Source organism: Mugil cephalus, chromosome 8 (assembly GCF_022458985.1).
Source record: "Mugil cephalus isolate CIBA_MC_2020 chromosome 8, CIBA_Mcephalus_1.1, whole genome shotgun sequence".
Classification (NCBI taxonomy): Eukaryota; Metazoa; Chordata; class Actinopteri; order Mugiliformes; family Mugilidae; genus Mugil; species Mugil cephalus.
In genome coordinates, this window is record NC_061777.1 from 25,999,147 (window position 1) to 26,017,548 (window position 18,402).

The 18,402-nt window shown below is 40.2% G+C and overlaps 2 protein-coding genes across 3 annotated transcripts in view; both read right to left on the minus strand.

The window, feature by feature from the left end:
- The window catches only part of LOC125012210 (protein HIRA), a 16,849-nt gene extending 11,353 nt beyond the window's left edge, over nt 1-5,496 (minus strand). For both annotated transcript variants that reach the window (XM_047592009.1, XM_047592010.1), the window contains exons 1-7: nt 5,244-5,496; nt 2,245-2,307; nt 1,973-2,083; nt 1,593-1,683; nt 1,333-1,427; nt 607-702; nt 45-205 (exon numbers count right to left, since the gene is read on the minus strand). In XM_047592009.1, the coding sequence (XP_047447965.1) occupies nt 45-205; nt 607-702; nt 1,333-1,427; nt 1,593-1,683; nt 1,973-2,083; nt 2,245-2,307; nt 5,244-5,280 (654 nt within the window). In that variant the 5' untranslated portion in view covers nt 5,281-5,496. The remainder of the gene's footprint in view (nt 1-44; nt 206-606; nt 703-1,332; nt 1,428-1,592; nt 1,684-1,972; nt 2,084-2,244; nt 2,308-5,243) is intronic.
- Nucleotides 5,497-6,481: 985 nt separating this feature from the next.
- Nucleotides 6,482-18,386, minus strand: slc2a8 (solute carrier family 2 member 8). Its single transcript, XM_047592687.1, has 10 exons — nt 18,011-18,386; nt 17,219-17,381; nt 16,585-16,791; nt 15,073-15,172; nt 10,572-10,783; nt 10,248-10,397; nt 9,890-9,998; nt 9,632-9,811; nt 8,087-8,232; nt 6,482-7,853 (listed from the first exon to the last, which is right to left on the minus strand). Exons 1-10 carry the CDS (start codon nt 18,103-18,105, stop codon nt 7,707-7,709), a joined length of 1,509 nt encoding a protein of 502 aa, XP_047448643.1. The 5' UTR covers nt 18,106-18,386; the 3' UTR covers nt 6,482-7,706.
- Nucleotides 18,387-18,402: the final 16 nt, after the last annotated feature.

Here is an 18,402-nt window from a genome sequence, read left to right on the forward strand (position 1 = left end):
AGCTGAATTTGAATCTCCTGCGTTAGGGTCTGTGTATGTGGTACCTCGTTGAAGGGTTTGGTGATGTTGGCCTCCATCTGCCAGTCCAGCGTCCTCCACACTTTGAGGCTGTGGTCGTCTGCCTGGGAGGCGATGTATTTCCCAACTGGATCCCAAGTCAGGCCTTTAACCAGGCCGGTGTGTCCTCGCAGACACGTCACCATCTCTGAAGAGACACAAAGACAGAGGGACGAGTGACGAGCTGTACAGTGTGGAATTGTGCAAAATGTTGGCATCTTATTGCAGCGAACCTGAAAACAGGTTTAGGTTGATTCCATCACCTGTATAACATGAATCTTTGTATCAACTCGCCCAAGTCCCAACTCCAACACACTTCTTAATAATGCGTAACTTTAATTTACATATATACCAACAGGAGTTACACATGTTTGTGTCTGTCATAAATTTGGACATTCTAACACGGAGATCTATGGAAATGGACTCACTTTTGCTGCCAGTCTTTATTTTTCAGCCCAAGCGTTGCTGTTGGTGAACTCATACCTTTTTTTAAATTATTTCTAGCACTCATTCACAGCAAGGGTGAATGCTGGTTTCCCAGTCTACTACCTGGAAATTTGCGAGCGTTCCAGATGACGATGGTGTTGTCGACGCTGCAAGAGGCCAGCCACACGTCATGAGGAGACCAGGCCACGTCCATCACATCTACAGACAAAGAAGACGCAGTGAAACCGCTGCCGGAGTCCAGAGACTTGTTACTGGGGAAAGAACTCCTTTTCCTTGGAGTTGAGCTTTTGATTTCTGTCTTTTGCTTATGTCACTCACACATCATGCAGAGTTTTGCTTATAGTTACTTATTCATCAACTAGATTAAATATAAATAGGTGATTTTTTAATGAAAATTCCCTTTTAAGCATTTGTCATTAATGGAGAAATCAACTATACAGAGCAAAACTGTTTTGTACCAGGTTGGAAGCACATTCACTTCTGCTGTAAACATGGAGGTCTATGGGGATTGACCAACTTTTATCAAGTTGTCATGTTGGCTTAATGTTGTGCTTGTTAGTTGTCTACATTTGGTGGCAACTCATCAAATAAAGAAAGAGACTATTGTGTGAAAGGAAAAAAAAACACAGCTTTATGAGGAGGAAAATGCTGGCGATTTCATGTTATATTTGTTATATGTTATATCCATGTTCCATGTTACATTTAATTTGAGACGGCCTTACAATACAATAGCTAAAATACTAAGGTGTCAGCAACATGTGCATCTTGAGGATACATAGCATGTGCACATACTGTACTTGTAGGTGTGTTTTTGAGTGTGTGCCGCACCTCCAGTGTGGTTCCTGAGGATGGTGACACACCTCCACTGCTCCACGTTGGCCAGCTTACTGCTCGAACCGAACACCGTGCTGGGGCCGATGAACCTGTAGAGAAAGCAGCATTTCATTTCAACTTCTAACACTTTCTGTCGTGTACAACGGCCTATAAATTGACTTTAAAGTGCAGCAGTACTATCTTAAACATCACAAATGGACTGTAACAACGGGTGCATCATCGGTTGTCCTCAACATGTTTGTTTCTGTACATACGCTGCTCTCTTCCACACCATGACCAGCTTGTCGTCTCCCCCTGAGGCCAGGTACAGCCCGTTGTTGGACCAGCGTACGCAGTTCACGCAGGCTGCAGAGAGAAAAACAAGCTCCTGTCAAGTCAGGATATAAATACGATCTGGGGAAGCCGTTTGCGAACATCCTTCTATTATTAAATCAAATTCCATGCACATGATTTGGTCCTTGCACACTGTGCTATAGCCGTACAAAATGGAGTGATTTTAACTTCGTTATTCCCAAAACTACGAGTCAGGCTGAGACAAACCGCAGAATGTGCACGGGATGAAAAAAATGAAAAGCATTAATGGGAATTTGCATTAGCTTAGACCGTCCTTGTTAAAACTCATACAGTTGGTTACCTAGGTGATTGTCCATCTGACAAAGCATTTTGGGAATATTCTCATTCTTCTCATCCTCCTCTCTGAGGACCGGAGCCATGTTCCAGATCATCACCTTCCCAGAATCCTCTCCTGTAAAACAAATCAAGCATTTTCTTTTTATACATTATGTATACACACACACACACACACACACACACATATATAGATGTAGATATATTTGTGTGTGTATTAAATTAATAAACACACACAGGTATATAAACTGCAAATGATGTAAAGGGCTTTAGTCTTACCTTGCCCACCGGTTGCAAATTTAGTTCCATCAGGATGGATGTCCACCGAAAAGATGGGTTTGCCTGTGAAACACAACAGAATACATTTATCGATATTCTTCACCTTTCAATATATTTTTAGACTAACAGTCTCATAATTTACAAGTCTAAAATACCATGAAGGGCATTGTGATGGTGTATTTTGCATTTTTTCTGAAAAACATGAAATATGTGGGGGAAAAAAGAGTATCCACGAGCCCAGATAAAATCTTGTAAATGTTAATAATACCAGTAAACAGATGCTCATCTCTGCATTTCAAGCACGGTGCTATTATTACGTTTTAAGGATTTTTGTTATGTGTCTGTGTCTCCCCTTCACGAAATAAATGCAAGCCCCAGTTTCCTGTGAGAAACACCATTTTCATAGAAGAAAAAATGCAGACTGTGTGTGGAGAAATTTTAACACACCATGACTTCAGTATTTTCTTTCTTTTTTCCTTATTTTTTAAACAGGCTTTGTGCGATTGGGCTGATGGAAATTTCCCTAACTCTTGTGATTTTCCACAGCTCGGTCAGAGCATGTTCACACTTTGCATTAATATCCAATAAAGGTGCAACAGGGGCAACTGGACTTATAAAGTTTCTTGAAGATGTTTTCATCCATTTTTCTACTTCAAGAACTTGTTCACACCTTGCTGAAGGTCAGATGTCAGCTGTGTCTCAGAAAAAAACAACACACAACCTCTAATATTAATGATCACCAGAACAGGAAAAAAGCATTGTAAGTGATGTCTGTTCATTAGTGATGAGACCCTTTAAAAAATATTCTGTCCTTACAGCTGTTAACTAATTAAAGAACAAATAAATTAAAAAAACAAAAGTAAGTGTGAATCGTCATTAAATAACGACTATTGAAGTGATCATGTTGATGTATGAGCAGCCTGTGAAGTCAAGTATTTCATCAATCATCAATGTCTTTACTGACCTTTCTTACTAGAGATTATGGTATGTATGGAAACTTCCAGGGTTGGAGTTATAATCTCAGTTACGTGAAGGTCTAACCAATGTCAGGACAGAGATTAAAAAATAATGAAACCAAACATTCTCTCAAGATGTTTTATGGGAAGTTGAAACTCCCAGCAAGCACGAAGGCTACAGTGGAAAGGGGGGAAAAAAAAGCAGTAGCAGTAACAATATGTAATATGTAACCTGTAAAAAAAAACAAAAAAACATGCAAACCAGAGAACATGTTTAGCAATAAATTGTAGAGATGACAACCAGTGATAACTGAAGGTGCACCGAGGACTCATTTAAGGATCTGATCTCAGATCACCTCCAAATGTAGCATTGGACGTCATTCCTTTCATAGCACGAAAACACAGTGAGTCCTGGGTGACCCTAAAGGCCTCCTACACAGCACAGGATCTTGCATCAGCAGAGTCTTATCTCATTCATTATGAAAAAAAAAAGACACACAACTACTATAAATGCCTCCCTATAAATGAGCTCAACAACAAGCAGCTGTTTGTGGTTCTGATCTGAACAGTAGGTAGAGATCTATTAGACACAGCAATATTCTACAGAATCCCACATAATGTTGGTGCTTATTTGAATACAGTGTACAAAACTGAGATTGTAGTATGGGGTGCATGCGGAGATGCATTTCAATGCCAGGTTTGGCCACAGGTAATTAAAGCTTTCCCAGGTGTGTTATTAATGCAAGGCCTATGTTAATTTAATTGTCACATCTATATAGATATTTGAGATTTATAGTCTATGGTGACTTGATTATTGTTATTAAATATTAGAATAGTGCATGCATGCAGTCTGCACTCTGTTCTCATGGTCTCATCAACCTGCCCAGTCTTCATGGGCTGCAGTTATCCACTCCAACCTGAATGAACAATGCCCCCACCTGTCTACCTCCTATACTCTCAAATATCCTCTATCTGTATCATCATCAGATTCCACGTGTTTGGTTCAGTCAGACGTATGTATCTGTGACAGATGGACGTTTATCACGTTGCCCGTGCTGTTCTCTTCTCTCTTTCTACCTGGCTGGCCTTAGGCAGATAGATCCAAGATCAAGGTTTTAAAGGGAGATTTATGCCATCAGACTTGCTCTGGAGGTTTCAGGCAGGTTTTTGTGAAGGGTTTTGAGACAATTTGTATTGTTATCGACGTTATATAAATAGAATTGAATTGAACTAAACAAATACATAAATGGAGATGTGTATTTTTTTTTTCTGTGTCCCTAATTGCAGACAAGAATATGAAGGTAACTCCTGCAGGATGCTGATGCATTAGTGCTGAAAGCCATTTCTCTCTCAACTCTACCGGTTGCAGGTTTTAAGATCAATCGCGTCTGTGATAAACAGTAAGTCAATATGAAATATAAGGAAACGTGTCGTTCACTGTAAAGTATGTTGTGACGGCGCAACTTTGCTAGAGGCTTCGGAAATTAAATAATACATCCTAAAAGGAAATGTTTTAGTAACAATAAACGTTAGCTGCAACAGGAATTCAGGCCATTGCCCTGTCGGTTAACTTTCCCAACTGACAGCTTGGAGACTTCCACTAGAGACTTCACGTTTTAGCTCCAAGTCAAGGCGTCAGAAATCTCTTTAAATAACGCGTATTTGCTAAAAATGTCGTAAAATAAATCGAACACGGAGTCGCTTTCGGGTAGCAACTTAGAAAGGGGTCATTTGGCAGCAGGTAAGGTAGCTAACGTCAGGGCATCCGAGCTAGCCGGGAGGGGGGGGGGGGGGGCTAAGAAGCTAGCTTAGCTACGGTTAGCAGACATCAATTTATTTGGAAGTCAGGGAAGTGATACAGTTAAAAACAAAAGCGCCGAATGCGAGTGTCTAATTGTTGAGTTAAGTTCGGTGTGTAAGGTGTGACTTTGAGTAGCAAACAAGTCAAACAAGTGTCGACCACCATCATGCCTCCTTATCAAGTCACCCCCCCTCCGACAACAAAAGCCCAACTTGGTCCAACAGATTCCTGCACAAGCTTACCGTTGTGGCTCACCCAGCTCGGCTTCAGCAGCTTCATTTTCTCTCGGATTTTTGTTTGAATTTCCTCCGACTTTATTGTCGACAGAGATCCGCCCAGGGCTCGTTTGGGATCGGTGGAGGTAATGCCGCTAACCTCCCCCCTTTGTCTCAAACTCTGCCCGACACTTTGTTGTTTTTGTGACTGAACTCCATCTCTGCAGCGGGCAGCATCCCCGAGGTCTCTGAGAGGAACGGCAGGCAGCCAGGGTAAGACGACCCGGATCACAAACGAGGTGGCACAGGGCTTCTTCCGTTACTTTTTGACCGCGGACCGGAAAAGCGTGGAGGGCGACTGTCAAAATAATTTCGCTTTGTGAACTTTGAAAGTTTAAATACAAGATAATAGTCAGCAACAGACTTTCAGAAATGTTGTGTTTTCATATACGTTTTTTAAGGTAGCTTCAAAAACTTCGGAACAAGAAACTAATTAAATCTATCACTTTGGTGTATAGTTTAATGGGAACGGATCTTATTTTGAAAATTGATAAAGGTTTTAATGCGCAAACTCCGGATTTGAAACGATAAGAAAACTGCAATATGCAACTTTTAATTATATGACTTAAACACCTATCTAAGCAATGAATACATTTATAAATAAAACATGTAAAAATTTAAATTTAAAGATTCTTAACATTCACTGCTGTCGCACAGCACTTTTTAACAGATAAAATAATATTTATGAGTTATTCATTCTTATATATTTAATTTACCGTTTTCAGTCGTCATTGTCATTCAGATCATATGTTAAACTTTCATCATTTGAGTAGTTGCGTTGGCTGCATTTTTATTTATTTATTTTGGAGCCCTCTTCAGAATTATTAATTATAATTAAGTTCTAACTTAATTATTCCAGCGCGTGGTTGTACCGATTTGAGTAGAACCCTCATTCTTGCTTTTCTGCTGGTGTTATTGGAAATATGATATAAAATGCTGTACTTTTCATCCAGTATGGATGTGTTGACATTTTGTTACATAACCGATTGATTACCTCAATGTTTACACATTTTGTTTTGTAAAATAAAGGGAAAGAAATGTGTTTTAATAGTTATATTATAGGCTATTCTCTAATTAAGTGACGTCAAAACATAATTAAACTAGAACAAGATGCCTCTGAAAGTAGTTCAGGCTACCATATTGTAGAGTTAAGTTTGAAGTTTGTTTTCATACAAAAAATAGTTACTCATATGACTACAAACCGCTGGGGAAACTGAGACAAAGAGTGTCATTTAATTTTGTACAGTCTCACTTCACAATCTGTAAATAATATACATATTTGTGAATTTTTACACATTACAAATATCCCACCAACAGAAAAAAAATGGACAAATAAAAAAAGATTGGAGAAAAATAACATAAATTGTAAAAAAAAAAATATATATATATATATATTGTTTCTTCAGACCCATCACTTCTGAAGTTAAAATTACATCACAGTTTGCATTGGCACAAGTCAGTTGACACGTTTAAAACATTTTCTTTATAAGAGTACCTTACCTTACAATGATTTAAAGTTATTACCTAAGCACATTCTTTACAATTCACAGACCCTGGCTGGTAACTCGTTGTAAACAGCAGACTCCAGTTATTTACGATGCATTCACCTCAGTCAAAACTTGTACTTTTGTTCTGTTTTCGAACAAAATGCCATGCCATCAACTCTCCGCCATGTCCACAATGTGTGCGGCGCTTTATACAGAAACTCTTACACATTCTGCTGAACTTTAGAACTTGATTACACTGTCAAAATGTCCGACACCTGAGGAAATTTGTCCATCTTGAATATTTAGCCTAGGAGAAAAATGATCACAACAAGGCCTACAGGAGACAGTGGAGTCTTAAAGGATCTGACCAGTGTAGAACTACAGGTGTGTAATGAATAGATCAAACACTGAAAGTCAGCAGGAACAGAGGATTTGCTCCCTGGCGGCAGTTTAGTCCAACAGAGAGTATCACAGCTAACATAAAATAAACTAATCTCGATTGTCACTTAAACGGAACTATGAACTAAACAAAGCTGAAGTAAAACAAGTTTAGTAGAGTTAAACGAAAAGTGGAAATTACAAACTTTCTCATTAAAACTGATGACTGATAAAACAAGAGTAGAAGAAAGTTGTTGCCTTTACCATTCAAATTGACACTTAAACTAGTCTATCAAAGAAACCAAGAGATGCTAAGCTAAAGGTGCTATGCGACAGCGGTTTAATTTCAGTAAAACCTGATTTTAAGAAAGTCTTTGCATTTACAGTATTCAGAACTGTGTGTCTGTGGAGGAACTGTTCAAAAATTATTTATTAAATTCAGTTGTTTCTGTCATACAATAGTGTTTCAATTAGCTTCATAGGTTTAGTAAAAATTATAAAAATGCCCAGTTTCCCCAGAGTCAGTTTAGAGATAAAAGATTTTTCTTTTCTTGAAGAGACAGTTTCATGGACCCGACGTCCCTCTGAAAGTGGCCTCGATCTGCTCCAGAGTCTTGCCTTTGGTCTCTGGGACGAAGAGTACGGTGAAGATGACGCTGACAGTGCACATAGAGGCGAACAGCCAGAAGGTCCCAGCACTGGTTAGAGCACTCTAGAAGAGGTCATAGTTATACAGACATTAATGCAAGTGCAAGTTCTGACAGGATATTAGGCCACATGAAACTGAATGTGCACCAATTTAAACTAAACAAAATTGCTTTGCCATGCTCTGTGCAGATTTTCTATCCGACTATTTTAACAAAACATGCTACATATATTAAATTATACCTCTGTTTGAGATTTAGATTATTATGTTTTATAGATGTGTTTTTGAGTCCCACTCACCATCATATCTTGGAAGGTTTTGGTGACAACGAATGCCATGGTCCAGTTGGTAAGGACGCACACAGCACTGGCAAACCCCCTCACCTTGGCGGGGAAAATCTCTGACATGACCAGCCATGGGATCGGTCCCCAACCTAGAGCAAAACCTGAACCCAGCAACAGTTATTATTAACATGCGTTCCAATCAGCGCTTGAACGTCTGTCTGTTGTGTGTGCGTGTCAGGACTTGGGGATACATATTTTGGAACAAGCTGTAAAGTATCTCTAACTCACTGAAAGCACACACATTAAGTTATTATTTATATACTGACCTCCTCCCTGATCTCAGTGGTTTTAAAGACATAGCTCAAATTAGACCTGAACCTTGGACACTTCCATACACAGTAATTTATACATCAACATGATCACACCTGCAATTAAACTACACAGTTCATTTGTTAATTATTGTGTAGATTTATTTATAATTTAGTCACCAAGCTACAAGGACAGAATACCTTTAAATTACTAATGAGCACACATCACTTACTGAGCTTCCTTCTTTTTCAGGTGATCATTTATAATATGGCTAATGATAATAATATTAGGTCTAGGTTTGAGTCCAGACCGGGCCTTTCTGGGTGGAGTTTACGTGTCTCCTTGTGTCTGCGTGATTTTTCTCTGGGTACTCCGCTTTCCTCACATGCCCATTAGGCTGATATGTGACTCTAAATTGACCCTAGGTGTGAGTGTGAGTGTGAATGGTTGTTTGTGTCAGTCAGTGCGTTTAAATGCACGTGAAAAAAATGAATTATTGCCTCAATTGGACTATAACAGGAGAACTTAAGTGCATGTAAATACTTTACTACGGAGTTCTCATTATCTGATTGAGACACCCAGATAATGCGACTGAATCACAGTTTTCAATCGGATAATGCGTGTGCGCATGCTCCAACACCGCTGCACTGGCGTGTGGCACTGGAACAAAAACGTCCAAGAAAGCCGGTCGTAGAAGAAGAAGAAGAGACTGGAGACCTGTCCAGGGTGTACCCCACTTCTTGCCCAATGGGATAGGCTCCAGACCCCCGCAACCTTAGTGAGGATTAGCGTTTCAAAGGTCACCCCGGTTGAGTGGGAGGTCTTTAATGTGACCCAAGACTCATTGTGGAACTCAATGGAATGATTTGGAGATGACCTCATCCTATTGATCAAATCATTCAAATGCTGCCTGATTGTGTAATGGATGTGTCCACATCTGTACTTTAACATGTCCACTAGCGATCAGATTGCCCAGGATGACTGTCCTTTTGCTTTTTGTCCTTTTTTTTTTTAACTTTAGAGTTAAATAAAAGAGATTTCATTATAAAGGATGGGGCCTCCATTCTCTGTACTTGGATGAAGGAAGAGAAGAGAGGTGGAAGGCAAATAAAAAGGAAATAAAATGAATTGAATGAAAATTTAATATAGATTGGTAGTTTTTTTTCTACCTGAGCATTTAAATTTAAAATCTTTCATTTGGCTGATAAACTGGTTTTAATATTTTGTCTATATATTGCAGTGTGAACTCACCTGAGATGAAGACAGCCATGCTGGCCAGAGCCAGCCAGGACAATGGGTTAGAGGGGGGTTCTTCAGTAGCCTTGGTCTGGATGTCCAGCATCAACACGCTCAGGGAGGTGGTGTGGTGAACTTTGGACATCAAGTAAAAATAAACCCCGAACGCTATGGTGCTGATTGCCATGGCAACACCTAGAGAAATTAAGAAACAAGAAGCTTGAGGCTGATCTTGGTGCTAAAGACAAAGAAAGTCAGAAAAACTTTATATACCTGAGATGGTGAGAAGGACTTTCCTTCCTGCTTTGTCCATGATTAGTGCTGCTCCTGCGGTAAAGACGACCTGAATGAGACCTACGATCACTGAAGCCAGGTCACTCTCCTGAACAAATAAGAACAAAGAATTCAAGATATGATCATATTGTCAAATTTTTTGTGAAATTTTATTTATATATTAGTTTTACTTTGTTTGATTACCACCTGAAACAAATCCATATTTTAAACAAATCCATATATTCACCAAATAAATGTATCAGGAAAAAAAGAAAGCAAGTACAGGACAGGAAAAACACTGAGGAATTGTAGTGCACATGTAGTTGTGACCGAATGGAAACTTGAGAGCCTGTGTCACCTTAAAATGTGCCTGTTCAAATATGTTCTCCGCATAGAACATGATGGCATTGATCCCTGACATCTGCTGAAAGATCATCAGCATGATGCCAATCATCAGAGGCTTGTAGACGCCTGGGTCCTTCAGGTCGGACATCTGGAAGCTGGAGCCCTGAGAGAAAACAGACCCTGATCATCAGAACACACGCCGCAGAATCCGCAGTGAAACATTTCACTACCTGCACCTGAACTGTCTAGACATTTTCTTGGACATTTTGTTGAGGAGCAAGGTGTGTAAATTATCTGCTTATTCGGTACTTTTTGAACCCTCTGGCAGTCAGCTCACCTGCTCATCACAGGCATCTTCAATGCGGGCACACTCCCATTCGACGGGGGCGTCCGGTCCACGCAGGAAGCGCAGCGCCTCCTCAGCCTCCCGCCTCTTGCCCTGTGAAAGTAGGAAGCGTGGCGTCTCTGGCATGAAGCACATACATACCATCAGTAGCGTCGGGGGGATGGAGCTACAGATTGCCAGCCAGCGCCAGTCAATGTAAAGTCCTGCAGGAAGAGTTCACACAGATCACAGTTAGTTAACAGATCCGCATATGTTTCTCAACCGAGCTGTGCTTAACTTTCTGAGGCATCAAAGGCCTCGCTCAAGTTCAAGTGTGAACCACAGACTGTATAAAGATGGACGGCGGAACAGCTCCTCAAGACTGATGCCAAAGTAAGTAGAGCTCCCCCTGGTGATTGGCCGTAGTATAGGTCATAAGCTCCTCCTCCATGTTAGTGGAAGGGATTTGGGCCAAACTAAAATACATGTCAAATATTTTTCTTTCAATGATGGTTTCAGTCATTTTAGGTAGTTAATATAATACTGATGCATATTCAAGATTTGTTTTAGTTAGTTATTAATCTGCTTGATGATGTCTATTCTTTAGTAATTTTTAAAAAAATATTTAGTCCTTAAATATAATAAGGAAATGACTGGCCTGCATTTTCCTCTCCTTTGAGAGATTTTTCTCTCACTGCTTCAAACAAAGCAGCAATAAAATTACAGCATGGTGTGCAGGTCTCTAAATATCTAACTCAATGTCAGAGATAAACAAATAAATAAATAAATAACACCTGAGACGAGACTTTACAGCTTGTTCCAAAATATGTAATTTTGTACTACCAGGTCATGACATACACATACAAGAAACAGCCATGCGCTGTTCTGATACAGAGATTAATAGAGATCAGTGATGCAGCTTTCACAATATTCTACTGACCAAATTATGTCAGGGCTGCAAAAATGAGACTGGATGTCAAGTGCTGTATGAGACACATGTAGAGACCAAGTGGCAACCTCCAGGTCTGAGTGATGAAGCCCATGCGGAAGTGCAAAAAGCTGCAGTTCATCAAGTGGCCGCTTGAGGCTGTCTCTTAAAGACAGCAAATCCCCATGTTAAAAAGCCCAAATTTACAGCAATATTAAACATGTTTACAGCCTGGTACAAAAAGTGGTTTTGGTCTCAATAATTTATTTCACTATTCATGACAACTGTACAGGGGTTGAATTTTTCTAACCCATCTAACCCATTTGTTTACTTTGTATTAAGGTTTAAAGTTCTGCATAATTAAGGGCATTCCTGCTTTGAGCTGACAGAGAGTTGGGTGGGCAGGTCTCAACATCTGACACAACCCCCCATGTCCATATTTTGAATATCTGCGGGGGTGGAGTAAAGCTCATTCAACATGACGACCACAGACTCTGTGCACTTCAAGCTTCATTTTCAAGGTTCAGAATCCAATTGGTGACGCAACGATCGGTTTTTCCATAGTATATACAGTCAGTGGTGGAAACACATTTTAATGCCAGATGTGACGACAAGTTCATAGAGCAGGCCACTTGTGATTGGCTTGCTCAGGTTGGATGTTAATGCGAAGCCTGAACAGGGCCAAACTTGGATGGACTTTTTAGATTTTTAGCTCCGGTCTCTTTCTGACTTATTGATAGGGACATACAGTGGGTCTGTTGAGCCCTAGTTTGTAGTTTGTACATTTTGTCGTCACAAATGTGGAGCTGTTACTGGCTGAGTTTGAGGATGTTCTCTTCTTCTTCTTTCTAAACAACAACGATCTCAAACAGATGAAAACTCACCACATGATAACGTTTGTTAGGCCTCCCAAAAGAAAGAAAGAATGAAAGAAGAAAATAATTATCAATTCTACATCACTCATTTTCATTTTAAATTCAGTGTTTTAAATTCATCAGATTTATGCCTGATTCCTTTCTCCTGGGACACTTATACATGCAAGGTGACAGTACATGACAGACTAAAGTTTGCAGGACACAGTGGATCGTTGTGAAATCCATATTTCTTCACAGAAGTCTTCTAAAAATATATTTCTCTGCATGATCTGATAGTTCCACTTCTACAGTGAGTACAGTGTTGGCCATTCCACAGTGGTTCTGTGGAAATTCTGAAAGGAATAATAATCATTCAGAAGAAGAAGGCAAAAAGATGGTCTAGAGTCTCCCCGTTGGGAACTGATTATGTTTTGGTAAAGATCTGCCAGGACAATCAAAAGTGAACTGGACTGAAGGGAAAAGGGTACAAGTTTAGCTACAAGAACAGTTGTAACCTGGTAGCCAGACTAACATCATGCTGACAAATTTGTTGTTGTGCAGCAGTTTTTGGCCATTTGTTTCCAGACCAAATGCTGTTCAAAAATGGGCAAAACACACACAAAGCCACAAAGTTCAAATTAATACATAATTTAGTATTTAAAGCACCCAGACTGAATAGTCTAATGTTGTGTATCATAAAAAGCAATGCAGTCAAAGCATAGAAATCATCCAGTAACAAATGCAGGAGCCAACTGTTACAACTACTCACAACCATCTCCTATGAAGGCAGATGATTTTGTAACATAGACCACTGAAGGGCAAATGGAGCTTCTCTACAAGCTGACTTGAGATGAGTACTTTGGTTTAGTTTCAAATCTGCATTAAAAAAAAAAAAAAACGTGAAAGTCATCCCAGGCCAGTCAAATTTTCTTAATCAATACCCTCACAACAAAAACACAGTTAGAGAGGGGAACACAGCGCCTGACATTAACCAGCAGCTGAAAAATGCCATCACACAAACAATAGCAATCTGATATATTATCATATCAGTAGTGCCACTAAACAGCAGTGTTCAAGATCTCACGATATCAAATACTCAAGTTCGAAACTATGATGTGACAACAATAGAAGCACAACGCATGGCTCATGGCGTGAACGGCGCACATCCAAAACACAGCAATCAATATACAAGGTCACCACACACAATATACCACAGCCATGTCAGCTCCACACACAGGTAAAAACACCCTGTAGGGGAACCCACGTGGGGTTGTGTCCTCACACACACACGTATTGTCAGTTAACCATTACGCAAATTTCATTATAATTCAAACAATACGTAAACAACATTATCAATTACATTTAGGTTAGAAATAAATTAGACTCATCGAGAACTATTTTGATGAGCGCCCGGTTAACCGAGTTTTCTGCTTCAAACACTCCTGATTGAATGACCTAGTTTTGTTTTTTCCCTCTTGAGAAATGATTAAATCAGTTGATGTGGTCCCAATCCTTTTATCTCCAACTGCTTAAGCGGTAAAGTCCTGAATCGCCAGGTACTCAACTCGATTCATCATGTAATGAATGAATGAAACGTGAGTTAACTATGTTACGTTATGTACTGGTACTTTAGCCGGCTATCTAGACCTGTGTCAGATAAGAAGCCCCCTGGACTCTGAACTTCAGGCCCCACTACCCAAACTGAAGTATGTACTGTACATGCGCAGCAGTTCACCAGTCCACAATACTGCAAGCCACGGCCATCTCAGCTGTGGCCCACCGAGCAGAAATAGAAGAGACACAACATCAGGTGCAACGAACTATTCACATACAGCTATACAATAAAAAGTGTCTATAGAGGGAATTGTGTTCATCAAATGAAAACTGTGGACATTTCATTGGGGACAAAGTTGAATTTATTATTATAAAAGTGTATAAGCTTCCCCTGCAACTGCACAAGAGTTCTTTGTTGAGCGTTAAAGACAGTGATTTGAGAAACTGAAACCTGACAGTGAGGTTATGGTGGACATGTGAAAAGTCTATAAAAAGCAACAGTATATCTGCTTATCTTTCCCAAGGGTCACAGGGTTACACTGGTAGAAATAATTGGTCAATAACTGGGCTAACACAGAAAGAGATAGCCATTCCTGCTCTGAAACAATCAGTCAATCAAGATAGTTGATTATTTGTCTAACCAGGTCATTAATGAAGTGACTGTTTCAGCTTGGAGTGTTATTCCACAGTTTGAAACAACCTAAAAGGCCTATACAATTTATTCAACAACTGACTGAAGAAACACAGCCATCATATCTGAACTGCGTGAGACGACCGGCCCCAAGAGACACGGCGGCTTTTATTGGGTAAATGTGAGCGGCATGCAGCTAACAAGATTTGTCAGGAGAGGCTATATTTTCCCACAGGAAGAATCTGATTATATTATGTCACATGATGGTTTCTCATTTCTTCTTAACAGATGTTACAACCAGCAACTTCTGTGTAAAAGACTTTACACCACAGGATGCTTGGCAGAGCGGCAAAGGCAAACATATTACAGTAAAGAGGGCAGATACCATAGCCTCTGTTACACTTGTGGATGTAGTTAAGTCAAACGTTGCGTGAGTAAAAACTCTCATAATGATTAACAGCTTTTAACTGCTTCGATTTAAGACTGAGCTTGATAAACCATACAATGTAAGATATGCCATAAACACGTTCAGTTTAGAAAACATACCTGCAAGGTAAGCTCCCATGATGCCTAGCACCACCATGAGTTGCACACAGGAGCCCAGCTTCCCACGGACACGTTCATGTGCCATCTCAGAGATATACAGCTGTGTGAGGAGATCATAGCAGAACATCAATGACAGTGAGGTTTCTGTTCTCATAAAAAAACACAACCATATAAAAACATCATGGTGATAAATGAGCTAGTGTGCCCAAAATGTGGTCTTCTGAATGATCTAAAAAAAAAAAAAATATATATATATATATATTCAATTTACACCGACATCAAACAGTGGAAGAGCAAATATTCATAGCACGGATGATTAAGTTAATGTGGTAATAACACACATTCTGTAATTTGACTCTCGATCTGACTCATAGTTTGGGAAACTAGTAAGCACAAGTGCACAAGTAATGTTTACCATGGTAAAAAGATACAAACCTCCTTGAAAAATGCAGACAGAGTAATAGAAGCCAACCAACACAACTACTCAAATCTATCTACTACGGGGCTATTTGATGGTGTTATGTAGTCCACTGATTGGGAGACGGAGCTTCTCTAAAAGCTTTCTTTTGAAGAGTAAATGCACTTTGGTTTTGTTTCAAATCAGCGTTCAACTGATCCCAGGCCACACAATTCAATTTTTACCCACAAAATATAAAATTCACATCTGCCCGATCTGGCAACAGTGGTCTGGAGTCTCTCCGTTTGGCAGTGATTATGCTTCTCAAAACACCTACTGACCAATCAAATCGTTTGGGTGGGGTTTATGTGGTGTAGGACAGAAGACTAACAGGGACATAGTCATATAACTCATCTGAGCACCGTGGACTGTTACCAAACATATATTTTATGGAGTCCCAAATACCACTTGTTGACCAAGCACACAGCACCACTCACCGAAGGCAGATCCTGCTGGATAGATAGCAACATAACATATTTTTTGGGGCATCTGGTACCTTTAAGGTTATTTAGGAGAATATTCTGGACTGCACTGTTCATTGTGTGGGACTGTTACAATAATAACTGTTGGAATGGACACATATTTGTCCATTCCCATGTTAATAAAAGTACTGAAAACCTTCCCTTTGAGGTACACTTAGAAGAGATAAAAATATAATTTAATGTATATTCCACAGATTGGAAAGAGACAAAAGGTGAATAGAATCATTTGCATTTTTTCTTTATGAATGATGTCCTCGGTTAAATGATAATTCAAATGGTCAAATAATCAGATTGCTTGTAGAGTTAAGTGGTTCAGCTCTAGGGACAACCAGCTAAAATGGTCTATACTAAAGACAAAGAATTAAGACACAACTATTAACATGTTGATGGCTTATAGGTTCGTAAGCCTGACCGTTTTCTTGTGAAAATATCAGCTTGTGAACTTTTCTCTAATCAGAATAAGGAAGTAAATGGTTGTCATAAAATGTCAGCTTGCATATTTTAAATTGTGTGTACGTTTGCTTTAGCCAAGCACGAAATCCCAACATCAACACAGGAAGAAATGCTTATTACCGGAACGACCAGCGACGTGACTCCGCTGGCGAGGCCAGTGAGCGCCCTGCCGAGGTAAAGCATCCACACATTCTGCGCCGCAATGATGACGGTGAAACCGAAGACGAAAGGCAGCGAGCAGAACATCAGGCTGAGCTTCCTCCCAATCTTCTCCACCATCCAGCCACCCAGCAGGCCTCCAGCCGCTGCTCCCAACGTCACTATAGACTGGAACACAGGACTGCATTTTACTTGACCAATTTATGTCCAATATACTTACTTACTACTTACTATATCATTTTTCAGTTGATGTTTTAATGATTTCCATTGTTTCTTCTCTCACTTTAAGGTGCAAAGAGACTTTAGGGTAACATCATGAGGTAGTAGTATGCCACAATTCTGATCCAAATATTTCCCTGTAATTTCATTTCACTTTATATTCTTTATGTTGTTAGGATGCTGTTAGGATGTTAGGAACTTAAGTGAAAAGGACACTGCTCTGAGATGTGTTTTATTTAACCAGGAGAGAGAGACTGCTATAGGTTAGCACTACCATCAATCCAGGTGTCAGTGATCACTCCTAAAGAACCAATCTCTAAGCAACAACAAGTGAGGGACCAGGACTTGAAGCCTGGAAGTCGTCGCACCACCTTACCCCAAACCAAGAGGCTTGGTCGCCATCCAGCCTCAGCCGAGGGTCTCCGATTGTGGTGAGCTCGGGGATGGCAGGGGAGCTGTATCCCAGCACGAACCCGAAGCTCATGGGCCCCAGCACGCACGCGAACGTAGCCAGGTACAATTTTCCGTTCTTCACTTTGCTGTGGGGAGAGATAGGACTAAGAGCTGGGTGGACAAGGTAAAGGTCAAAGATCACCATGTGACAAATGATCAAGGAAGTTCACCTGCGATACGTTTGCACATTAAAATGTGACCTGACATTCAGAGAAGTTATGTATTTTGTTTTATTTTAAACACAAAAATAACCATTTATATACAGTACCGAATGGGTATGAGTGATATTTAACTGACCACTAAGTTGACTTGTAATTTTTAAACCGCAGGTTTGGCAGCACACATGAGTGTTCTTCAACTACGCAGCCATTACTGTTTAGAATGCGTGTCGTTTAGTTCCTGATTATGGATGCGCCTAATGCATTATGTACACCAGTCAAAAACCGATGCACTCTGATTCAAAAGTCCCTTAGTCCTCTTAGCTTCACGAACGTGTTCAGCGTTCGTTCACATCAACTCAGCTGTTCATTCATTATTATCGTGCTCTACCGACACTTTGCCAACCCTATATTACTCAAAGGGCTAGTCTAAGGCAGACTGACTTTTAATTCAATCCAGTTTAACAGCACCATCAACTACATCCTCTAAAATGCTGATCCGGTTAAGTTACCACTTTTCCGGCGCAGTAGATGGAGTTAAAAGATCTGAAACTGACCTCAGGTAAGCATCTTGCTCAGACATGAGTCCCGTAGGGTCCTCGTCTCCACCCTCCGCATCCAGCAGCCTTCTCCTTTCATCCTGGATGTCCATCCTGACCGCAGTCAGCAATGAGCTTGGCTTGTGCCGATGTTTACCTACTCTCTGCTTGTTCCTTCACATGGGCTCACAGCGGCTTTCGTACAAAGTCACAGTGGTCGTGCAGCCAAACGAGGACGGAAAAATAAACTACAGATGCCCTCAGTGTCACATATGTCCGTGATTTGATGCCTGGACATGTCAGTAGTTTAAAGCCTGACCAGAAACTCATCAACAAGACTCTGTACTTCCCTCTCGCGTCGCCCGATTTGCTTTGTCAACATTTCAGTCAGGTGATCGCTGTGTTTGTAT